Source organism: Chrysemys picta, chromosome 6 (assembly GCF_011386835.1).
Source record: "Chrysemys picta bellii isolate R12L10 chromosome 6, ASM1138683v2, whole genome shotgun sequence".
Classification (NCBI taxonomy): domain Eukaryota; kingdom Metazoa; phylum Chordata; order Testudines; family Emydidae; genus Chrysemys; species Chrysemys picta.
Window position 1 is genome coordinate 112,219,126 of NC_088796.1, and position 24,169 is coordinate 112,243,294.

General features: G+C 39.9%; 1 protein-coding gene across 49 annotated transcripts in view; it reads right to left on the reverse strand.

Annotated features, from left to right (window-relative positions):
• Window positions 1-1,663: 1,663 nt before the first annotated feature.
• Window positions 1,664-24,169, reverse strand: part of ELAVL2 (ELAV like RNA binding protein 2) — a 147,719-nt gene continuing 125,213 nt past the window's right edge. For 24 of the 49 annotated variants that reach the window (XM_024105652.3, XM_005294742.4, XM_024105651.3 and 21 more), the window contains 4 exons: window positions 13,415-13,568; window positions 10,440-10,665; window positions 4,877-4,915; window positions 1,664-4,379 (listed from right to left, as the gene is read on the reverse strand). In XM_024105652.3, coding sequence (XP_023961420.1) covers window positions 4,049-4,379; window positions 4,877-4,915; window positions 10,440-10,665; window positions 13,415-13,568 — 750 coding nt within the window. In that variant the 3' untranslated portion in view covers window positions 1,664-4,048. The remainder of the gene's footprint in view (window positions 4,380-4,876; window positions 4,916-10,439; window positions 10,666-13,414; window positions 13,569-24,169) is intronic. The other 25 variants (XM_024105656.3, XM_065549651.1, XM_065549659.1 and 22 more) reach the window with 3 other exon arrangements.

The window sequence follows — 24,169 nt, forward strand, 5'->3', positions numbered from 1 at the left end:
TTTAATTTAAATTTTTCATATTGCAAATTAATGAACAAGCAAAGGATTTACCAGGGTCTGCAACAGATAGTCTAGCATAAGGTGCTGAATATATACATAAACTATATTTGTCAGATATATTTAATAAATATTATACCTCAAAAGTTATTGCCCCCACAAAACAATTTTACCCACAAAACAATTTTTGCATCTCCCATCCTATTTCTTTTGAATACACAAAAGCTTACATCTGTTACAAAACCCATTTCTGTAGACCCTCACATAGAACTTTTAAATTTGTTTAATCCAATTATTAACACCGCCAATCAGAAATACATTGCTGTGAACTTTTGAATCTGTGTTTCCCCAAACAAAACATTCTTCTGTAAAACTGCATTTATAACAACTGGCACAACTGGTTGTGTTCCCAATTACAAACTTGCTTGTGTACATAGCCCTTTGAAATACAAATATATTGTATTAAAACAGGTATTTGTGTAAATAGATTTCACATTATTTATGTATAGTTTAACCTAAGCAATAGCTTCACTTAAAAATATTGGTTTGAGTGGAATATATAGAGAGTATTGAAGTTATCTTCCGATGAAAGCATGTAACTTGAAACCATGGGTTCTCCCTTTCCCCTAGTGTGAAGATTTGTCCCTGCTGGGACTTTAACTCAAAAAAGCAGCAACTCAACCACTTGAGGTTAAAAAAAAAAAATCTTTATTTGCTGCCAGGCACAGAAGCTCTTGCATCCTTTTTTCAGGCCTCCAGCCACTAAAGGATATGATTATTACGTGAAAGTCAGTGTGTACACATTATTTTAGCTATAGCAGACTAAAGCTTTTTCTAACCATAGTTATGGATTAATGTACACAGATGCCATCTATTAAGTACTAATATCTATATCTAACTCTTCCCCCCCACACACACACTCAAGTAAACCCCACTTGAACACACAGAATATCAATCAAAGAAGCAGCACTTTAAGAACTCACACCATATGGTTATGCATTTCAAATACCATGAGTGTAAGTGGAAAACCCAGGTGAAAGCAACTTCAGAATATAATATGAATAAGAACTGCAATGATAGGAAATTTCTGATGCTCTATTACAGATGTTGGATGTTCAGGGAATGGAAGTGAACAAAACCAGTGAGCTTAGGAGAAACTCTTTATAAACAGACCAATGGAAGAACTTTAATACTAATTGGGAACTGTCTCCACAACACATACACTAACAAGAAGAATGGTAGATTAATTAGAAATGTATAACCCTGGTTTTGGATACAGGGGACAAGAAGATCAATACTGTAAAATAATCACTAAAATGACACTGCCTCTACATGGTAAACTTAGTTTCTTTTCAGGGTTGCACTTATCCAATGTGCGCTTTTGAAATTACCTAGCTTAAATCTCTCAGCTTGCTACAAAAAAAATTCTCTATATATGGTTTTTATAGACTGGCTGAGTTCGGTCCTCATTTACACCAGCACAAGCTAAGAATAACTCCAGTAAAACCAATGGAGCGATTCTGGATTTACAGAGAGCAGTATTGGCTCCACTGTTTTCACCCCTTGCTGAACAACCTGTCCACTAGAGGAAAACCTTTCACCCAATGAGAAAGCATAGCCATTAAAGCAGAGGAAAAAGTTAAAAAGATCTGCTCGTCAGACTGTCTTCCCTTCAACTTTGTTTATTGATGTACTGAACATGAAAAAGTACAAAGGATCCAAACACAAAAGAAAACATGTACAGCCTCTTAAATACTAAACAGAATATATTTTCTATTCCAACAGATGTGAAGTAATACTGTACAACTTCAAATAAATACCAGCCTTACATTTTATTAAGTGCTCTGATAAACACTGTAAAGTGAAGCCCAATTTACATGCCTTCTCATCAATGCCTTTGTTTGCTACAGTAGTATAGGAAAGAAGCATGTAGCTACTGTTTTCCCCATATTGGAAAGTTTTTATTTTCTAAAGTATATACAACTTTTAATGCAGAGGATTAGCTTCAACGATCTAAGTGCACCTAAGAATGAGAGAGTGCTCAGGAAGTCAATTGAGTTTTGAATAGCATTGAGTGGGTCAGCATGAAAACTCGCTTATTCACTTTAGCACGCGCTTCACAGTATATGTACTGTACTATACTGAAAAATTTATAACTACAGTCTAAAAGAAGAAGAACCAAAAGCAACTGCAAAGATAATGTACAACTATGTTATGCATAGCACATTGCTTGTTCTAAGGGGAAGCATATGAGCATCTCAGTTTATACAAAAAGCAGGACGTAACTATATAGTTGTCAGTGCATCCTGGTGAAGGCATTATAGCCCTCAGCTTTTTAAAAAATTTATTATAAGCTAGATGCTAATCAGAAAATATTTTGTATTTTTTCTTAAATTTCTTCAATACATGGTAAAGACTTTTATTTCCCCAAATAGTGATTTAAGCATCATACAAAGTTAAATTTAATAGTATACAGGTATTTATGATTTTTGTATGAAAAATGTAAGGAAATTTGTTCAAATCCTATGGTTATACTCATTTTTACCACAAACATATTTATAAACAAAAATGTAGCATCACCATAAACAGCTGAAGCTAGACTATCTACAGACAAAATTAGCAACAAATCTGATGCACTGTAAATTCAAGTCCTCAGGACAATGAAAATGAATAAGCAGACCTCAAGTAACAATGTTAATGCCATTTACAAAGGAAAAAACTCATACGAAAACATTCAAAATCTGAACATCACTTGGCAATGTAAGTCAAAAATAAACCAAAACCAAAATTAGCTGAAAGGTTCATAAACGCAAGGTCTTATTTACATTACACAAAGCTCAGGTGTTAGCCTTGAACGTAACTTTCAAAATACTTTCAATTATATCCAACTCAGACTGCTTTTGCTGATTTGCTGAAGTGCAAACCATGTGCAACGTCTTTTCTTAAGACAAAACAATTCTTCAAACAATACTGCAAGTACATCACTAAACACCATGAGCTCTATCTGAAGGGAATTCTTTAGGAAGAACAGATTTTTTTTTCCCCCATCTCTTGGTAATTTAAATTTCTTGCCTGCTCATATATTTTTTTTTAATTTTCATTTGTTTCAAAATCACAAATTAATGTGAGCCACCTATCACATAATAACCAGGATGATCAGAGATTTCACTGATGATTACAAAAATGAAACCAACAGTGTTTCCCATTGATTCTACTTCTTAATACAAAGGTCTCAAAAGTATTTCTACATCATAAATCTTTCTAAATTTTCCCCCAACCATTGCAAATTTCCTGGTAAGTTTTAAAAGCTCACTAGGTGTCATATGAAGAGATTTCTCAAAGTATTCAAGTCAAAATATTTGTTCCAGGACCAGTAAAAAGTTTCTCCAAATTTTTCTTTTTTATAAAAATAGATGCTTTTTTTAAACCCACATCAAAGAGGCTCTTATCTCTTTGGCAAGGTACTGCTTTACGAAAAGTTCTCCAGTATTCTTACAATAAGCTTTTATTATAATGTACCCCCCATCCCCAACCCAAATCATAATTACAAAATAAATACTGTTTATAACTTTATAAATAAAATGTAAACTTCAAAATACTTTTCTTGAACAGACAAAACAGCAATGCATTAAATGTAAATTAAACACAAAGCTAATCAGGAAAACACAACATAAAACAACCAAGTTAGGGATTACAACACAAAGCCTCAATATTAACTCACAGGTTCAAGGCAGTTATGTAAAAAGAAAAGAAACTTCTTCCCTTAGCTGAAACATTTTAAAAGGTCCACCTTCTTCAAAGAAGGCAATAGAATGCATTGTGACAGGTAAAAACCCTGTACCTCTTGTCCATATTCAAACATAAAAGATATTTAAGAAGTTTTAATTCAAATACTAGCAATAAAAAAATCTCACATATTCTTAGGATGCTAAGTAGTCATTTTATCCCCATTTCAACACTGACTTACAAAGACATTGACTAATGTATAAAGTTTCTCTTAACTTGCCTTTGTTGTATAGTTTTCATATATAAATGGATTGAGGATAACTCATTAGGCTTTGTGCGTTTTGTTTGTTTTAAAGGAGACCTGCAAGACTCTGTCCCCAAGACGGTATCCATTCAGGCTGGCTATTGCCATAGCTGCCTCATCATAGTTTGTCATAGTCACAAATCCAAAACCTTTGCACTTGTTTGTGTTAAAGTCACGGATGACCTTCACATTGGTTACTGCTCCGAAGGGTCCAAACATTTGCCACAAAATGCTCTCATCTGCATCAGGTGCCAAATTGTACACAAAAATGCACCATCCCGTTCCTGCATGTCCAGGGATATTAATTCCGGCCAAACTGGTCATTCCATCAATGGTCATTGGTGAAAACCTACTAAACAATGTGGGAAACAAAGAATCAAGAATAAGAATAAAAGAGGGGCTGTTTACAGTCAGTTCCCCCCAAAGCTATTTTTTTAAGCAAACAGACTATTTACAGTTTGCATGAACATTGCAACCAAATTAAATTTAACATTGTAAATTACATTCAAAGTGTACAGAGATTATGCACAATGCTGAATGGCACTACACAAGTGAGGAACAGTGTCTGGCTAGAAGAAATAAACATTTAAAAAAAGAAAAACCATGCCAAAAACTTGAGGATTAATGATAAAAAACTCAAGAGGAATTCCATGGAATAGATACAAGAGGTTTTCCCTTTAGTGAACGATGGACTGAAATGAAAACAGTTTCAGTTGAACATCTCGACATGCAAAAGGAACCCAACATAAACCTTAAGGGAAAAATGGTATTTACAATACTCCAAAATACTTTCTCTAAAAAACTAGTTTGTTGGAAAGTTATTATCAACCTAATATGATTCTTTATTACCTCTTTACTCCATAAGCCATATTGAGCAGATTGTCCAACCTGCAAAACATTTAGCAAAGTATTCAGTCTCTGGATTTTCTCCTATTCTTCTAAGGAAACTCAGTATATTATTGCCAGTTTCCTTGAACTGTATTCCACAGAATGTGTATGCGAAGTCTGAAAACTGCTAAGAACTGTGACACACCTTACCATACATGACAGGGTTACTGCACACATGCTCACATTTCCATCAGGTAGTCATGTGTGGAAACAAGTTTCCAGTCTCCAGATTAGTGTAAAAAGTTAAGGAGTCACCAGTGACCACAAACTCACTGGAGTTCTCCAGAAAAATCAGCTTTCATACAAGATTCAGCCCTTATTGAGAGACACTGATACTGTGTTGATGGGGAGCATAGACGTACCCAGATCAGTGTATATTTCTCTATTATTGACAGTTGTTAGGAGAAGACTTATCAAAGGATAGAAATAAAAAAACATGAGAATATAGAACAATTTTAATTCCACTGTTCTTGTCTTACTGAAAATTTATTTCCAGCGTAGTAAGGCAGACTTGCTATTAGCTTTACAATTTTTCCCCAGAACTTGTTAAGCAGCGGTGTTAATGCCTTCTTGCCCAGCTGCAAATCTTTTGATAAGAGGAATGCAACAAATGCAAGGATGCCAGAGCATCCTTGAAGATTTAAAACTTATGAATTAACATCTAACCATGTGTTTCTCAAACAGTGAGGCTCCATGGAGAGACTCCAACTTCCTTCTGGGAAAACTCATGCATGCCAAGGGGGAAAAAAAAAACCCACAACATTCCCTCTCTTACTTTACAGTTTAGGACTCTACAAAACATGAATTGCTTGTACATTCAGTAAAAAGGGAGTGGTTTTTTATGCTGAGAGAGATGTTAAAAATCAGCCAAAGGGAAAAGAAAAAAAAAAAGCTTTCCTAGTTCACATTAGGACATCCACCCACTTTTTAATAAGACGACCAAAAGATATGCTTATATTGGGAAGTGCCTGAATAATGCTTATACCTCAAGCAGAAAGGCAATATAATGTTTTGTATCAACATCTCATTGAACACCTATTTAAAAGGAGGATGAAGGTAGGGAACTACCCTCAAAGGGCAAAATGGGATTTCCCCTTCCAATGTACATTCAATAATTTTTCTCTGAGACGGTCAATGAACACCATTTATGAAGGTGTTTTGTGATGGGATCATATCGAACAGAACATGGACTGAGATCACCAAAGCTTGTCATGTCATGCTATTGAACAGTCAAATTGCAACTTTTCAGTGTCTACTCACTTGAGTTGATTGAACCTGTAATGTAAACGTGAAATCTCAATTAATCTAGAGTCATTTATTCCCGACACAGGGTATTGTATTTGAGCTGCCTTAAGGAAAAATGGGAGTCCCAAAGAAACCTACCCCATGAGTGCTGTTCCTGAATAGTAAGAAATCTGAAATATTGTCATGTATGTTACATAGTTTTCTGAAAACTTTAGAAAAATCAGTATACTCCAAGCTTCTTCACTGCAATACATGGAGCTATGGTCTTCCTAGAATATATTAGTCAAACTACTTTTAAGAAAGATCATTACAGATGCAAAACTTTGTCCATTAAATTTTTTTTTTTTTGGTAATAAAACCAACTTAATACAGCAGTTGAAGAGCAACAGCAGGCATCTCCTAGTAGGTATTATAATGGGAAAGAAAAGGAGGCTCGTTGCTTGCTGTAACTCAAAGCTAAGCTCAGAACTGAACAAATAAAACTAAATATTTTCTAACTATGAAGACTAGATCCAAGTTTCCTTCAAAATAATAAATTTCACTATTACGTCACCGCAGTTTGATTTCCTATTTCCAATTTTCAGTAACCCAGAAATTCTGATCAAACATTGCTATAATTTATATAGTTTTCTAAAGCACAAAATTAAATGAGTAACATAATTAAAAAAATTATTTTAATTTCAAACAAAGCTACAGCCACTTCTGGCGAGGATAGACTTTTTAACATGCAATATGATAGAGAGTTTGTTTTTTTTGCCCACCCAGTACTTACCCAAGAACCACTAGTCATGAACTAGCATTTTGTGATCATGCTTGCTTTAATTTATGACTGGTACACCAGTAAAACCAAAGGACACCACAATTAAGTACTTTATATTTATTAGTGTCCCTTCCCCACTTATATTTCCTGTACAATACACTTCTCCCACCCTTTTATCGTACTGTGAAGTGTTTTAAAATGAACTTACAAAACAACCAAGCCAAGTTTTCCAAACATGGGCACCTAAACAGTTTAAATTTCAGAAGCATTTGACACTCACCTCCTATGTATTTCTACTGAGAGCTGAAAGTGCTCAGCACATCTGAAACCCAGGCCAATTATTTGGGTGCCTTAAACTTAGGTACAAAAGTTTAAAACTGCTCTAAACCTTTAAAAAAAGTCAATATATTTAGGCAGAATTTTAAACTGATATTTAATGTTGATAGACTTTTTCTATGATAACTAAGTTAGAAACAAATTTAAGGTCAACCCTCAGTAGGCATCATCTCACTGAAGGAAAGAAATTTACCACATAAGGTCTGCTCTATATTAAGATGTTGTATTGGTATAACTACATAGGCTAAAAACATCACACCTTTTAGCCAATTTATTGTTATAATTGTGTTCATACTAGGGGGCTGTATTATTATATGCATGAATAACCAGTATAAAAGGTAGCTTATACCAGTGTAGCTTATTCTCCTTCCTGTGCAGGAATAAAGCCACACTGTTATAAGCACATTTATACCAGAATAACTGCATCCACCTGAGGGGGTTTGTACCAGTATAGCTACACAGCTGTAGTTACAGCAGTATTACTTGTTTGTGCAGACAAGGACGTAGTAAGGCTTCATATGCACTGGTGAGCTTGACTTAAACTGAGTTACAGGCTCTGGATTCTACAGTGTTCCAGTGCACCAGACTGGAAATTCAGTGAGAGTTTCAGATTGTTTTTAAATTTAAAGGGACAAGATTTTCAAGAGTGATTTTGGATGCCTTGTTTTCTGGGTACTCAACACAACAGTTCAGAAGGGCCTGATAATATAATCAGTAGAACAGAATTTCCCTTGTGTTCTTCAATTTGAAAATTTAATTAAAGTTTATGTTGGCCATACATTTTCAGGATACCACCAAATTATTTATCAAAACCCATGTAACTGCACAGCAGAAGCTATTTGAGGGAAGTTTGAGAGATATTGGGGATTATGGAACCAACATGTTAGCTAGATGTTTCTCGTGAAGTAATCAACAAATGAAATAGGAAGAGCTTATATACTACAATTATGTCTGCTATACAAGCCACAAGATATATAGAATGGATGTAAAATTATGACCGTTTGAAAGTTAACACTCTATTGACAAAACAGCATGTTCAGGAGGAATGAGTCAGAAGGCCCAAATTCTAACCCTGCCTCTGCCATTGATTCATTGTGTGGCCTTTAGCCAGTAATTTCACTTTTCTGCCTCCCCTTCCTCACCTGTAAAAATGGGAAGACCATACTTATCCAGCTAACTCAGAGCTTGTGAGATTCAATTAGTTAGTGTCTATAGAGTGTTTTGAACACACAATATTACAAACAATATTACACCTTATTGTTGGGTTTGATAGGAATTAATATTTCCCTCACAGCAATTGTTTCAGGCTGCTTTCAGACACAAGCAGACATCACTGCATCTGTTTGCACTCTTTCTGCAACCATATCAACTAGGAAGAGTATTTTATATTAAACCTGCAAAATTATGTTCCAGGATATAAGAACAGGATAAATTCCATAGCTGTGGAACACATGGGGTCCTTTAGGGAATAGTAATAGCTGGCATTTCCCTATTAGTCACATAACTAGATTAAAAGACTGGGACAGACACCATGATCACTATTCAAAAGCTAGCACTTACAGATACTACACCACTGGTATTCGAGATACCTCAGTTATAATGGCTATAATAAGAAAATAGACTTTTTAATGGAAACAACTGTATCTAAAATAGGAGTGACTCGGGACTTTGATGGCCAATCTTACCAGAAGGTGCTGAATGCCACAACAGAGGCCTGACGGATAGGGTGACCAGATGTCCCGATTTTATAGGGACAGTCCCGATATTTGGGACTTTAACTTATATAGGTGCCTATTACTCCCACCCCGTCCCGATTTTTCACACTTGGTGTCTGGTCACTCTATTGACAGATGCCTTGACAGCAAGAGTTATTTACCTCTGTTTTCAGGTCCGCAAAACAACTCCCCCATGATCTTACTTCAGTACAGTGCATTCTGGGATGTGTCGTCTTAGCAGTGCAATTTCCACTCCTGCAGTCAGCACTGGAGCAGGCAGTCTGCATATGGAAAAAGGGCAAGTCTATTTTTATTCAATATTCAGCGGTTTTCTGCAGCTTAATCTTTTTATACCCTAGTTAAGGAAATCCACTGAATACTGAATTAAACCAGTTACCCTTTCCCCTAAGACAGACTGCCTGGTCAGCACTGGAGCATTACTGGGCAGGGGGGCACTTCATGTCACCAGCACTGAATGCCAAGAGGTTGTGGAGCTGTATGACTGTAGTCGCTGGTGAGCTGCTTAGCAGAGATGTAAATAAACGTTTAGAACGTCTGCCAAAAATGTGGTCTATGATGTTTGTTTGGGCATTCAGCCTTCTAGTGAGTGTGGCCAGCTTGCAGCTTTTGTAACTGTGTGCACACTTTTCAAGGAGATATCAGCTGATCCACTTTTTACTTAGAGAGAACAGACTGTTTTTACTGTATATTTAAGCTTTTCAATGTTTAATGCATTCTAGTCACACACCCCAGGAAAAAAAAAAGCGCAAAAATCACTGAAAGAAAAAGAAAAAGCCATCGGGTTTATGAATGTAGATAATACAGTATTTGTTTCACTCTCTTCTCACCATCTGTCCTTTTCGATACACTAAATATCACTGAGAAACATTTATGGCTGTAAACTCAAAAGCATGGGAAAAAAAGATGCACAAAAAAAAATACACACCACACAAGATATGTGGCTACATTTTCAAAATGGAAGTGTAGGGTCAAACAAGGAGATATATGGCATGCAGAATTTAGATCTCTTAACTAGAAACAAAAAAGTAAGTGAAAGGTAGTGTTTTGGCTGTGGCACACCATATGGCCAAGGAGGAAATTAAATTGTCTAAACCAACGTTAACTGAATTGACTTGCTTATGAAGTCAATAGTACTCTAAGAAATTAAAAGTAACTTTAAAAATCATGATTCTCTACTGATGCCGGCTTGGGGAAAAAAATATCCTGGCTTAACATTAAATGTTGCTAATTAAATAGTTTACTAGATATTTAGACTCTGGTCTGGTTAGATGGCAGTGCTTTCTAAAACAAATTGTTCCGCACCATACATTTGAAAGACTTTCAAAAATATGAAGTCTCTTATGAAGGGCGGGGATGGAGATCACTTCAGGAGGAAACTGAAATGGGTAGGCCCATGGGAATTTCAGAAGTCAATGGTTCAGCCATAAACGTAACGTATTTGACTTACCTAAAGCGTTGAGCCTGCTGAGCTAGAGGTCCTGGATACCTTCTGTTTGGAGACTGATACAGCTGGGAAAGGATGGCCTGATTGGTTTTTTGGCTTGGATTGTTAGCAAACTTGACGGTGATTGGCTCTGTGGCACCTGGAGGCTTCTGCCCATTCAAACCTTTGATAGCTTCTTCTGCCTCAATCCGCTTGTCAAATCGGATGAATCCTACACCTCTTGATACCCCTGCATAGAGTGAAAGAAGCACATGTTGATTCATTAATTCAGGAGACTTGTAGAATGCCCAACATTAGGAAGATTAAATGTAAGTTTACAGGTTACTATAAACAAGGAACTTCCAGCAGCAGAGATTCAGTTCTGGCAACTAGTACAAAATGTGACTTTTCTAATCCTGTCAGTTAGGAATACAACAGGCCACACAGTACATCTGAGCCAGTTTGTATGCAAAGGAGATTGGGGAGGGGAAAGGGAATTCTAGCTGTGACAGGATTCAAGCAGTTGGGGTGGGGGGAGGAATTCTGAAATAATGTCAGCTGATTCCAGACCAGGGGTGGGAAAACTTTTTGGCCTGAGGGCCACATTGGGTTTCCAGAATTGTAAGGAGGGCTGGTTAGGGGAGACTGTGCCTCCCCAAACAGCCAGGTGTGGCCCGGCCCCCAATCTAACCCCCCCCCCCCCGCTTCTCGCCCCCTGACAGCCCCCCTGGGACTCCTGCCCCATCCACCCCAACCCCCTAATCACCCCCAGAACCCCCGCCCCACCTAATCCCCTCCCCCGGGACTCCTGCCTCATCCGACCACCCAGGGGTGCACTGGAGGAAGATGCCTACAATAATTGTGCCATGTTCAAGACTGAAGTACAGATTCTGGGTTGCAACAATGGGAATTTCTGCTATTTTAATATTCAGTGTTCATGTTCCTATAACCTGATGCATGATTTCAATACTTCACTGCACAGCATTTTATCTCCCTCAACAAAAGCCTATTTCCAGCTTTCCTTGTCTATAGATTATTTAAGATATATATTGTGGAAGGGAAGCGGCGAGATGGAAACATTTGGTGTGGGCAGGAAGCAAGGAGGGTACTAATAGTAAAAAAAAAAAAGAGGGAAGGTCTAAGGAGCACATTAAACCTCAAACAAGTGGTTTAAAATGAATTTAGTTTACTTGGACAAATTAACGTGAATGGGAGGAAAACTGCAATTATTCATAGGCCTATTGCATTTGTTTCATCAGTGAAAGGACAAGGAAAAGTTAGAAGTTTGCCCACAAGCTCTTTTTGAAATTTTTAAAGGAAAAAAAAATATTCTATTAACAATGACAACTTAACATCAAAATGGCAAGGAACAAGAGTAAGGAAGTTTAAAGAGCTGAATGTCACAGGCTCAACTTTGCATTTCTTATCTGTCAGTTTGTGTCACAACATTATTATTCAGATCATTTTGAATCTAACTCTTCCCTTTACCTTTAGAATAGTGTGAAAAAAACACTTAGAAGGCTGCACAATACTTCTCTAGGATGAAAAACAGTTCTTACATTAATTCGTATGAGAATGTGTATTTAGGGTCTTCTACCCACTGTATTTAGGGTGTACTACACACTATATATACATACCTTTTACAAATCTAGTCACCTGTTTGTTTTGGTACCAGATCATACATGCTATTTGCACATGAATACTCATGAGAAATGTAATGAGTATTTAGTGGATTGTTTTTAGGGCTTGGGACTGGGAAACTGCATATTCTAATTCTGGCTCTACCACAAAATTGGTGTTTCACTTGGGCAGATTGCAACACGCATTTTCTCCAGCTATAGAATACCTACATGCAATTGCTCACTAATTATCGATAAGTTTGCACACACTATTAGTCATACAACAAACTAAATTTGGTGTTAGAACTTTGTTGAAAGCATGAGTTTACTTTTCTTTTATAGCTAACTTTATATCCTGTTTAGAGAACAAATTAGAAAAGGTCAAAAATGTTTCTTTCCCACAATTTTGTCAAACTACACTGACACTACAGTTGGAATTCCCATCCACTAAACTGATACTATGCGGGTCAATGGGATTAGAAAGGAAAAAAAGACTTGAAAGGGTCGGGGGAACGAAAGGGACTGAAAGGTTTTTGAGAGGAGAATCCTTCTCTATGCCCCAGCCCTTGTTGTACATTGTTTAAATACAGTCAGTGAAAACGTCTCCTTTATTTGATATTCTGTGCCAGCCTTTACAGAACAACTTTGGTGTAGGCAGAAGATGTACTGCTTCCGAAATTCAAGTCAGCCAGTTGAACGGTCATGAGTATACAGAAAAATTACACACACTGTCCAAATCTGACTAGTAAAAAGATGCCATTGGACATTTTGTGCCATCCAGCCTGTATCGGAGGCACATGCTAAAAAAAGTATCTAACCTACCAGAGTTCCTAGTTTGCTTTCAGTCTGTGCTAGCACTGCTAAGGAGCTGATAAAATTCTGTACTAAGGATCTCAAAGTTCATATTCTTCTAAAGTGCCCACAGTAGACGATGCAACCTTGAAAACAGTCTTAACAGCAATTACTAGTTCGGGTCTTGTGTAATCCTAGCCTGAGAGAACTAGCTGTGCATTACTGCATAAAATTTTGCTTTTTATAAAAAGATTGTTTATTAGCATTTTATAAGGAGCATAGGGACCATTTTCACGCAGCAGCTTGGAAATGAAGATTATAGCAGCTGTAAATTTATTACAAGCCATGAAACAGGCTTCAAACCTGCACCTTCAGGGTAGAAATGACTCAGGCTGGCTCACTACACTCCACAATCTATTTTTGTCCATGCATATTTATGAACAATTCCAGCAGAAAATTGTATTTTCTGGCCCACATATACCTTTGATATGTTCTGGAGGCAAGTCTGCTGCCTTGGAAGGTGGAATATTTCACAACCTGCCAGTCTGAGAAAGTGAAAGAGGCAGTGCAGAGCAGCTGCCTACTTACCAGTGACTTGGTCAACTAGAATACGAGAAGTAATAATGCGTCCATATTGAGAAAAGAGCTGCTCCAGTTCCTTCTGGGTCATTGTTTTTGGAAGTCCACTGACGTACAAATTTGCATCTCTGATAGAAGCTGAACTTGGTCGCGCATAGGAAACCTTGGGAAAGGGAGGGTAATTTATTTTATTTTTTTTTAAAAAACTACTCAGACCATGACTGAAATGGGACAAAAAAAAATTGCGCCTCCCACTTATTCAAATGACTACAAGGTAATTACAAAAATACTGCTCAGTGAGGTAAAACTTGTTTTCAAATGTTGCCTTGAGTGTCAAATAATCAAAAGAGCACCACAAGGCAAAGGAATAGGGTTTATTGAATACCCCAAGCCAGTTAAGTTGTAATTTAAAGCCGTATTCCAGAGTAAAGGAGAAGAGTTGTGTGTGTGTGAATAGACACTTAAGCCGGACGTTGGAATAAAAGTGCTCTTTTTACACTAATTTAAGCCCTTTTGTGATAAGATTAAAACGTATAAATATCCTATCCATTTCTTTATCAGAAAAATCTGTTCTATTTTTATCCATTCAGTTCAATCTCCCTACACACTAAAAATGCAAGAATTAAAGTTGCTTTGAGATCAATGCCATAGATGCCTTAAGAAAGGCAATCCAACACATTGGCAGCTTTGCTACTCCAGTATTCAAGGTGTTGCCCTACTCCTCTTGCACATTTGTCTGACTCCCCCAAATAAAATACAATCATTCCTAAATGTCAGAACTAGATAAACAGGGCTAAAACTGCTAAATTTTATAGCTCTATTTTTAAGAATAAGTAGCCAGGGTGGGCATATACCATACTAGTTTTTTTTTTTGCACATTTTGAAACAATGCTAGGGTCCCAAAACCAAATCCGACTGATAGTCTAAATTCTCCAGATTCTCTTGGACATCAGATATTGGGAAACTCTAGCCAGTTACTTTAAGAAGGGCTACTCAAGACACCTACTACAATGGGGATAAACATTGCTGCCAAGGTTTTCAGGACTATGGCCTAAAATCAGGCTCCTAAATCCTTAAGCCCTTAAAGAAGCAGCCTGATTTCCTAACATGCTAAGAATCCAGCACTCCCATTGAAATCAACATAACTGAACTGTCACCTTTATTGCTAAAAAGCACATTAAAATCAAAAGTCTGTATAAACAGGGCACGAGGGGCAGAATGTATCATTTGGCACCTTTCCATTTAGAGTGGCTAGAGAGGTTACATTTTATCAATCTGGATGATCATTTCCTCCCCCCACCCGTTATTTGACATTTATCGAATCCAAAAAAAAAACACCACCACCCTTTATTTCCATACAGCCCAGGATCTCTGTGACAAGACTGCAAACACAGATACTCATTAGGTATCATAAATCAATGATTTTTAAAGTGCCCACTAGGAGCTAGACTACAAGGGAGACTACGTAACACTACCAGCACCTCAGTCAACTGGAAGTAATTAAGTAATAGTGTCATTTTGGCATATAGAAAGCAGTCACATTTTGCCAGCTACCTGGAACCAGCAGCAAGCTTAACTTTTATTAAAATCAAAATAAAACATTTCACTGACACTTTGGTCAGTTACTATTCCACCAAATGAAACAGTTTGTCCATTTGCATTGGTGAGGGCAAGCCTGCGAGCAGAAGTTTAAAAGCCGATTTTGTTAAATTGTAGAATTAGCTTTCCATTCTTGTCACCCAATAACCTCCATACTGATAAAAATCCCTATCGCAGTGGTTCTCAAACTTTTTTTCGCGGTCCACTTGAAAATTGCTGAGGATCTCGGCGGACCACTTAATGATCTTGCCAAATGTTTGTACCACTAGCTAAGTACTGTAAAGCGCTTTGGATAAAAGCGCTATATAAAAAAACTCCTTAACAAACAGCTTTTTTTGTTCTACAAATAAAAGCACACAACTCATATTTTAATATCAGTAGTCTACCTTTCGAATGTGATCGATGTGCCCTCTCCTCCCTGCTGCGGCAGTCCCCAAGCTGGGGCTGGGAAGGAGGGCTGTCTCTCCACGGCAACCGCAGCCCTGGAGATGGGGAAGTCACCTTTCTCTGGCCGCCGCAGCCCTGCATGTCCCAAATTCCCCCCACCCCCTCTTCTCACCCCACTGCCCCCTCCCACTTACCCCCTATTCCCCCCAAAGCCACCACATCACCTTACATGTGCGTCTTCTCCAGGCACCTAATTAGTGGAGCCACACCTGCATGGCTCTACTAATTAGGTGGGTCTCTATTTTCTCTTGTGCGGCTGCCTAGGCATGCATCTTAGAGGGAACTATCCACGGACCACCAGAATGGAGCTCACGGATCACTGGTGGTCCATGGACCACAGTTTGAGAACCTCTGCCCTATCGTATGTCCATGTAGGACTACTTTCAGGCATCTCCTACTGCACCGAGTATTTATTGCTAGACATTTCACATGGGGAAAATTTCTAGAATGTCTGTAGTCCTGTAACCTGTGCTAGTAAGCTAATCGAATGGCATCAAGGCTACAGTAGTAAAAATCGATTACGATCATGTCACAGTATTAGGTAAGGTAAGTTATCCACGGCATAGGTAGAAATTTTACCAAACCAGTTTACAAACATTTTAAACTAGACAAACACAAGAGCAGAGATGAGAAAAGGTAGGGTAACAGGCACTTCAAGCACAGGCTGTTCATTTCACACATTGCAGAATTCTCGTTTCTTAACAGCCTCACATACGGCAGATGAAAAATTTAAGAAGTTTCTATGGAAAGGCAAAATTTATTTCCTAGCTGTAATTCTGTTCCCCTCCTATTGATTCACTAAGCTGTACAAGAGTCCACTTTATCCGTTTTAGAGGAATGGAGGCATGTTTTTTATTTTGGGGTGAGAAGGACACGACTGAAGTACTGTATATACTCGATCATAAGCCGGTTAGTTTATAAGCCAATCCCTACCCCCTAAAATGGATAAGTAAAAATGGAAATTTTTTATAACCCATTCAGAAGCCGACCCTATAATTCAGGCGTCAGCAAACTATGGCTCCCGGGCCATTAAGATAAGCCACTGATGGTACAAGACGGTTTGTTTACCTCGAGCAGCCGTAGGCACGGAGGTAAACCTAAATAAACAAAGTGTCCTAGCGCGCCAGCTGCTTACCTTGACCGGCTGGGACAGCAACTGGTCGGGAAATTTGTTTGGGGGAGAAGCTGGGAGTCAGGGGAGTAACCCATGACCACTCCCATAACCCCACCACTAGCCCTGGACCCCCAAACTCTCCCCCATCCCATCCCTTCCCACCTTATCTGGGGAGGGCCAAGGGAGGAGGTCTCTGACCTGGCCGCAGCCTGCTCCAGCGGGCTGGGCTGGGCGGCGCGGCCGCAGCCTGCTCCAGCGGGCTGGGCTGGGCGGCGCGGCCGCAGCCTGCTCCAGCGGGCTGGGCTGGGCGGCGCGGCCGCAGCCTGCTCCAGCGGGCTGGGCTGGGCGGCGCGGCCGCAGCCTGCTCCAGCGGGCTGGGCTGGGCGGCGCGGCCGCAGCCTGCTCCAGCGGGCTGGGCTGGGCGGCGCGGCCGCAGCCTGCTCCAGCGCCCGGGCTGGGCGGCGCGGCCGCAGCCTGCTCCAGCGGGCTGGGCTGGGCGGCGCGGCCGCAGCCTGCTCCAGCGCCCGGGCGGCACGGCCACAGCCTGCTCTGGGGAGGTAACACTGAGTGACCCAGGCATAAGCTACTACAGGGCTGACTTCTGGTGGCTGCAGAGAGGACGGAAGAATAGCTCATAGGGGACTCAACCGTTTCAATAATCTCAGGCCAGCAGGCAGATGGAACCCAAAGGAGTCCAAGCAGGAGTCCAGTTTACAGCCAAGGAGTAGGGGATTGAGTTGTCTAAGCTGGCCAGCCTGTAGAAGAGCACAATAGCCAAAGCTCAGAGAAGTAGGGACAATGAATTGCTGAAGCTAGGTACAAGCTTCCTTTGCACATATTTGGGGGGTGAGAAAGAGGTGATGGCCTGGAACACAATGGGATCCAAGGCCCGGAGAGGGGGGACAAGCTGCTTGGAAAGCACTGCAAAAACAAAAAAATTGTGAGAAGCAAGTCACTGTTGTAAACACACTGATGAATTTTACATCTAGGAGAATTTTCAGCTGTGAATCCCAGCTCTAAGAACACATGGAGAGGGAGAATGGTAATGAAGGGCCTTTTGTGACTAATTCAGTCCCTTTGTGCTGAGGAGCACTCCTGGCCCTTTGAGTCCGTAATGGACTGACAAAAGGACCATTAGCTGTGTTGCCTTATTGTGACACTTCAGCCCCAATTTGATGTTTCTCCTTTGTCACTAAATGAGAGAATCCCATGCTAAACTAAACATCTACAATACTAGACATATACAGAGACGCTCTATCCAAAGTAGTGGCTCCATACCAAGTTTAAAATTACAGGTGAAACACAGTTTTGCCTCTCGCCTGCATTGGATCCATTGCTCTAGACAGACACCAGTACTCACAGGAAGTAGCAAGCAGTGACACATCCATACACAATGTAGGGAAAGAGTAATAAAATACTAACACAAGGTAAGTCACTACAAATAAAGGAAAGTGGTGACTGTAGGTCAGATATCTCCCACTGAGAGGTTTCTACAAACCATAATTAGCCCAACATTTATAAATATACTGTTAAGTCTATTCAATTAGCTTTGAATTCCAGATATTTCTATGTCTCTATAAATAGACATTTAATTGTTTATCTACTGCCTGATCCATGGAGAATGACAACTCAATTTTGTACTGCTTAAAAAAAAAAAAATGATGTATTGAAGACCAAGCAGCATTTTTGCATGTACACTTAACAGAGCTGATATTTCTCCATCCAAGACACTGCCCAGTGCCCCAATGAGGGAGTTTGTACTCAGATTTGTTTGTAGGCTCTGGCGAAAAGCAGAATGGCATTATTGGTTCCAAAACAACAACAACAAAATCACTAATAGCAGCCTTAAGGCAATGGCCTCCCTGCTTGCGACCTCCATGGTAATCCTGGGAGGGGATGCAACTTAACGTCAGATGCTAGAACTGCCTTTGGCTGACACCCCTCTTTTCTCCCAACATCCTCAATTCACATTGTACCATTAGGAGGCAACTAAGCTGCTGGCTACAGCAGTAGGTAGGGGGAGGAAAGGGAGGAATAAACACTGGGTGAATAGAAATGGGGGATTTCTAATGCTAATGGCATCTGTTTCAAGTCTACACTTCATGCTTTCCAAGTGTGAGCAAAAAAAATGGAGGTAAACTAGTTTAATAGGAGAAAGGAATCCCATGCATACGGCTCAGAGAGAAGGAAGAGATCTGCTCTATGCCATGAAAGCAGACCCCAGGGAAGGTGTGGATATGTAGGCAACATGGCAGCAAGATGATTTTTCAATTAAAAAAATAAAACCAGGTCTGTCTCCATTCGACTGGATTGGGTAGAAATGCACATTATTTCTGTGCAGCGCAGTGGTGCCAATTCAGAAGGTTCCTCCCCCATTCTTAAAGAAACAGGACCGTAGTTCTCTTTTCTCCTCCCTGCCAGCAAGGCAAAAACCACCACAAAGGAGTTGTACACTAAGACCCACAGGACAATATGCCCTGTTTGTTACGTATCTCAGATGCATTTTTTCTAACAAGAAAACCTATAGTTAAGTTTCTAAAAAGTACTTCCTCTTTCATTTATCCTTCCCTCATTCTCCTCACATTACAGTAAAAATTACTAAGCATCTGCCAAAATATTTCTTTTTTTAAAACCAAACATTTAATAGTTTTCTTCTGTACCTTTTTGTCTGACAGAGGCCTGGCCTATATTGGGGAGGGGCGGGGGGGGGGAGAACAGGGGGATCAATTTAAGTTAGGCAACTTCAGCTACGTGAATAACGTAGCTGAAGTCGACGTACTTAGATCTACTTACCGCGGTGTCTTCACTGCGGTAAGTCGATGGCTGATGCTCTTCCGTTGACTCCGCCTCTTCCCCTGGTGGAGTACCGGAGTCGATGGGAGAGCGCTCGGCAGTCGATTTATCACGTCTAGTCTAGATGCGATAAATCAACCCCCGCTGGATCAATCGCTGCCCGTCAATCCAGCGGGCAATGTAGACAAACCCAGAGACTGACTGGTGAAAGTCTGTTCTTCCATGCTGAACTGGTGGACCAATACTTTTCTATTTATGCTCTCTGGTTGAACCCTGGAGTACAGGTTTTGTTAGGGGGTGGACACAAATTTCAATCAAAACTCAAATTCACATAAACGGAAGTATTCTTTTCACTGGATTTAGGAGCACTAATGCAATCCCTTTCATATAAACTGGGGAAGAGTTGAATTGCATAGAGGTCTTGTTTTACTTATAATTCTTACAAGTTGGCTTCACTGTAAAAGTGAAGAGCATTTGGGTCACAAACAGCTACCAAAACTAAAAAAAAACAAAATGACATGCCCCCTTTCATCTAACCAATTATTAACAGAAAGCTACACAGGAGAGAGCAGCAGATAAATGCGATCCTGTATCAGACTACTGACAGAAATAAGTGTTTAATGCTTGAAGTGTGCAACATTAGTGATCTATTCACAGAAGAGAAAGGAGTCATTTTAAGGGAAAAGAGCAAGAGTGTTAAAAAAAGGAAGGAAGGAAGGAAGGAAGGAAGGAACAGGAAGCTCAATTAGAATAGAAAATGCCTAGTAATATTATGTCAAACTGATAATATATGCTTAACAAAACTAGTGCTCCTAAAGAAAAATTCAAGACTGTCACAGAAAAAAGGAAGGGACTGGTATCTACAGATGGTCCAACTCCATTGCACGAGGCGCATTTGCTTACTTGGGATTGCTAATTAGTTTCTAAAACCTACTGACACAAAACCCCACAGAAATTGGTTGCTTACCTACAATATGGTAACTGAAGTACAGTGCCTCCTATTCCTTATTCCCACCCTGCATCTCTTCTCCAGGCTTTCGTTAGTACAGTAATTACTTAACTATGATTCTATATGCAGTCCATTCATGCAATCTATATGCATTGAATTAACAGCTAAAAATTACTTTCACAGCTATTTCAACAGGTGAATATTTAATGGCTAAAGATCAAGGTTATGCAATGTCAAAACCACTCAGCATACAATCTAAGTTGAGAGGCAGCCAGAAAGCCTACAATTTTAATATTTAAAGATGATACACATAATACAACACTCAACACGCTGCTACACTGGAAACACCAATTTAAAGACAGTTTTACTGGAATTTTCCATTATCCTACAAACTGCAGCGTAAACAGTGGCTCTTAGAAAAACAGCTCTGAAACAGTGGCTAAGAAAAGACAGTGAAACTATGTATTTTTACCTACCTTTTTAAAATACTATCTCCAAATCTCAGTAATCAATGAAGAGATTTATGCTTTTCTTAAAAATAATCCATTACTAGATTTCAGCTTTTTGTTCTCTTACTAACACAAATTACTGCTGAAAAAAGTGCAGAGAGAACATTGTCTTCACAAATAAAAAACTTCCACCAATTCCTTGGCACCAGTAATTACTACAGCATACATCTCAGTGCTGTGATAATCTATGACAAGTCCATATTTTGGGGGGATGAGGGGGTGTAGGAAGAGTAGTTTATCACCTGAAGACACTTTTAGAAGCGTTTTTGAATCAACGGGGATTCCTTTTTACTTTTAAAACTTCCTTGCAATTTCACGTCTTTAAAATTGACTCTTGGATATACATTTGTTATTTTAAATAAATTGCAACACCCCAGGATCCATCAGCCTGAAAACACAAATTGACTCCAAACTGAAATTTGTCATAGATGGTATCTGTTTAGGAATAATTGCCAATTGGCTTTGAAAATAGGGACAGGTACATGCTTTAGAGACTATGATGACAAGAAGCAGATTGTTCAAAACAGGGGTTGAGCATTTCTGCAAGCCACACAGATGTTTTATGAACTCCCCTTTCTATGCCAGCGCAACAGAAGGCAAAGAAATATTCTTTAATATGGTTACACTGTGGTTTTCAAATGCTATTCTTATGACAGATTCTTTTGGTTCAGATTAGGAGTACTTAACCGCTTGGATGCCAGGAGTCAAGAACTCTTCCTCTGGGACCTTACTACTAGTAATGAGATGCTGTAGCACTAAGCAGAGGAAATTCAAATCCCAATTGCCATTAGACAGTTTAATATTATCCTCAGAACCGGAAATGATGAAGAAGTTTGCTGCAATTCCATTCTGAATGAGCAATTCTTCCCTGCCCCCAACCTGAACGTTAAAAGTTGCGTTTTCCAGCATTCTATTTGCTTTAAGCCAGTGGTTTTCAACCTTTTTCCATTGCTGGACCCCTAAAAATTTCAAATGGCGGTGCGGACCCCTTTAGCACTCTTAGTGTGCATACCTCCAGAGGTCCAGAACCACAGGTTGAAAACCACGGCTTTAAGCAGAAAATCTTCCACATATATGTATCAAGTTGCCTTGTTAAACACATATTAACCTTGATTAATCTCCAAGTCAGAAGAGCCAGTTCACGCTAGCATTTGTTTTAGCCAACAGTGCATAAACTGAAGACACAACAAATTAGATTTCCTTCTGTAAAGAGAGGAACTCAACCTCTGCAAAACTAGTGTGTCATTTATTAAATGTTACTTAACACAGTTGCATCCTGGAGTGTAAATTAAATGAATACTAGACCCAAATCTACTATGTTTCAACACAGACCTTGCATTTACAGCCAGTGCTGCGGTGGATCATTTCCATCAAAATATGAACCAGAAGAATCTAGGACCAGTGCCATCTTTTAGGACTGTCTTGTTATTTTAGTTTGGTGCTCATTAAAGGTACCAGATTGACAAACACTGACAAATGGAGTGAAGGCTTTCCACACTTTCCCACCAATGTGTGGGTCAAGGATCACCTCGGAGATTGAAGAGAACAGATCTCATGTCCAGTCAGTCTCAGCATAAAGACTAGGGACCATCAATAAGGGTCCCTGTTAGTATCACTTATGCCCATTAGGGCTTGGGCTGCAACTGCCAGCCAGCCATCTGATAGTAATGATTTGAATCAGATCAGGCTACACAGAGGTGAGCTGTCAACTATCCTTCCATCTGAGAAGAGACACTAGTATACATTGCTACCTGGCTCTTTGGGGGTATTAGCCAAAAGCTCTAGGGTCAGGCTGACGCGGTGATTGCAATATGTAGTGTATGCGGGCTATGTTGCAGTTGATATTTTGTTCAGTGCACCATGTCACAAAAACAGGGTTAACTTCGCCTAAACTGCTGTCTCTTTACACCTGGATCAGCAGCCATGTTACAAGGGTCACATGGTTCTTTGGTTCTCTTACCAAGTTGTGCATGAGCAGGTTTAAGTGGAAAATTCAAGGTTCGTTGTGTTGCCAACCATAGCAGTTAGGAGAACCATGAGCTCTTAGACCAAGGTGGATACATTTGTATTACACTGGGCAAGTCCCTCTTCATTTTCTGTATTATACAGATCAGAAAGAAATTGGGATAAAGATGTGCCAGTTGCTCCTATCTCTGGTCTTTAAAGTGTTCCCAGCTGAAAACAGACCAATCAGTGTACAGTTTACAGAACACTGAGGTTATCCGGTGAAAGATCGAACAGCTAAAGGATCATTCCGCAGGGTGCAGCGTCTGTTTAACCCAACCATCCTGAACACATGCAGCCTATTGCAACTCTAGATGAATGCCTACCCACTGAAAGAGGTTTCCTGGTTTCTCCCTTTCTTTAGTAACAGCACTGTAGCATCACTGCAGGATATGTTTACACTGAAGCAAAGTTAGAGGCTGGCACTGATTTAAAAATCACCCTGTAGGCAGGATCTCAAGTGATACTCCTCTGAGGTCTCTGGTCACCCACTGGTAGAGGAAGTCCAGAACTACTCCTGGTATTAAGACTTTGTACTAAATCATGCAGTTGTCAGACAACTGTCAAGCCCTACGACATAGTGGTCAAGAAGTAGAGGTAGTTCTATGCAGCAGGACCTCAACCAACATATGTAACGTCCTATTAGAGACTGAGTCAAAATCCCCAAAACGTATTGTGTCAAAGCTCTGTCCTTGTCTCCGTGGGTCCTGCGTTTCCTGATGGATTTCACTAGCCTCAGAGGCTCACTGTGACCCTCCACTTGAGAGAGAGAGAGAGAGAGAGACCGAGAGAGAGAGAGAGAGAGAGAGAGAGAGACAGACACACACACACGAGGTATCAGTCTACTGAGCCATTTTCATCATAAGCCAGCGAGGGAGGTGAGGAGAAGCTATTCTCCCTTGCACAGTCTCTGTCTCCCAGTCTCAGTGATTAATCAGGGGGCAAAGGGGGAGAGCCCAGGCCCACCCTCTACTCCGGGCTCCAGCCCAGGGACCCTAATAGTATCAGCTATGGTAGCTGACCTTTTAGGAATAGGACACGTACAATTCCCAGGGCTACTTCCCCACAGCAGCCCCCACTTCCTCAAGCTCCACTTCACCCTTACCTCAGGGCCTCCTTCCTTGTGCCTAGTATGGTGTGTACAGCTCAGTCTCCCCAACAGCGCAACTTCTCACAGTTCCTGACATGCGTGCCCACCTGACTAACTGGGAGGCTTTTAACTAGTTTCAGCCAGCCCCGATTGGCTTCAGGTGTCCCAATCAACCTAGCATCCTCCCTGCCTTTTGGAAAGCTCTTAATTGGCCCCAGGTGTCTTTATTGACATGAAGCCGCTGCCATTTACTTCTCCT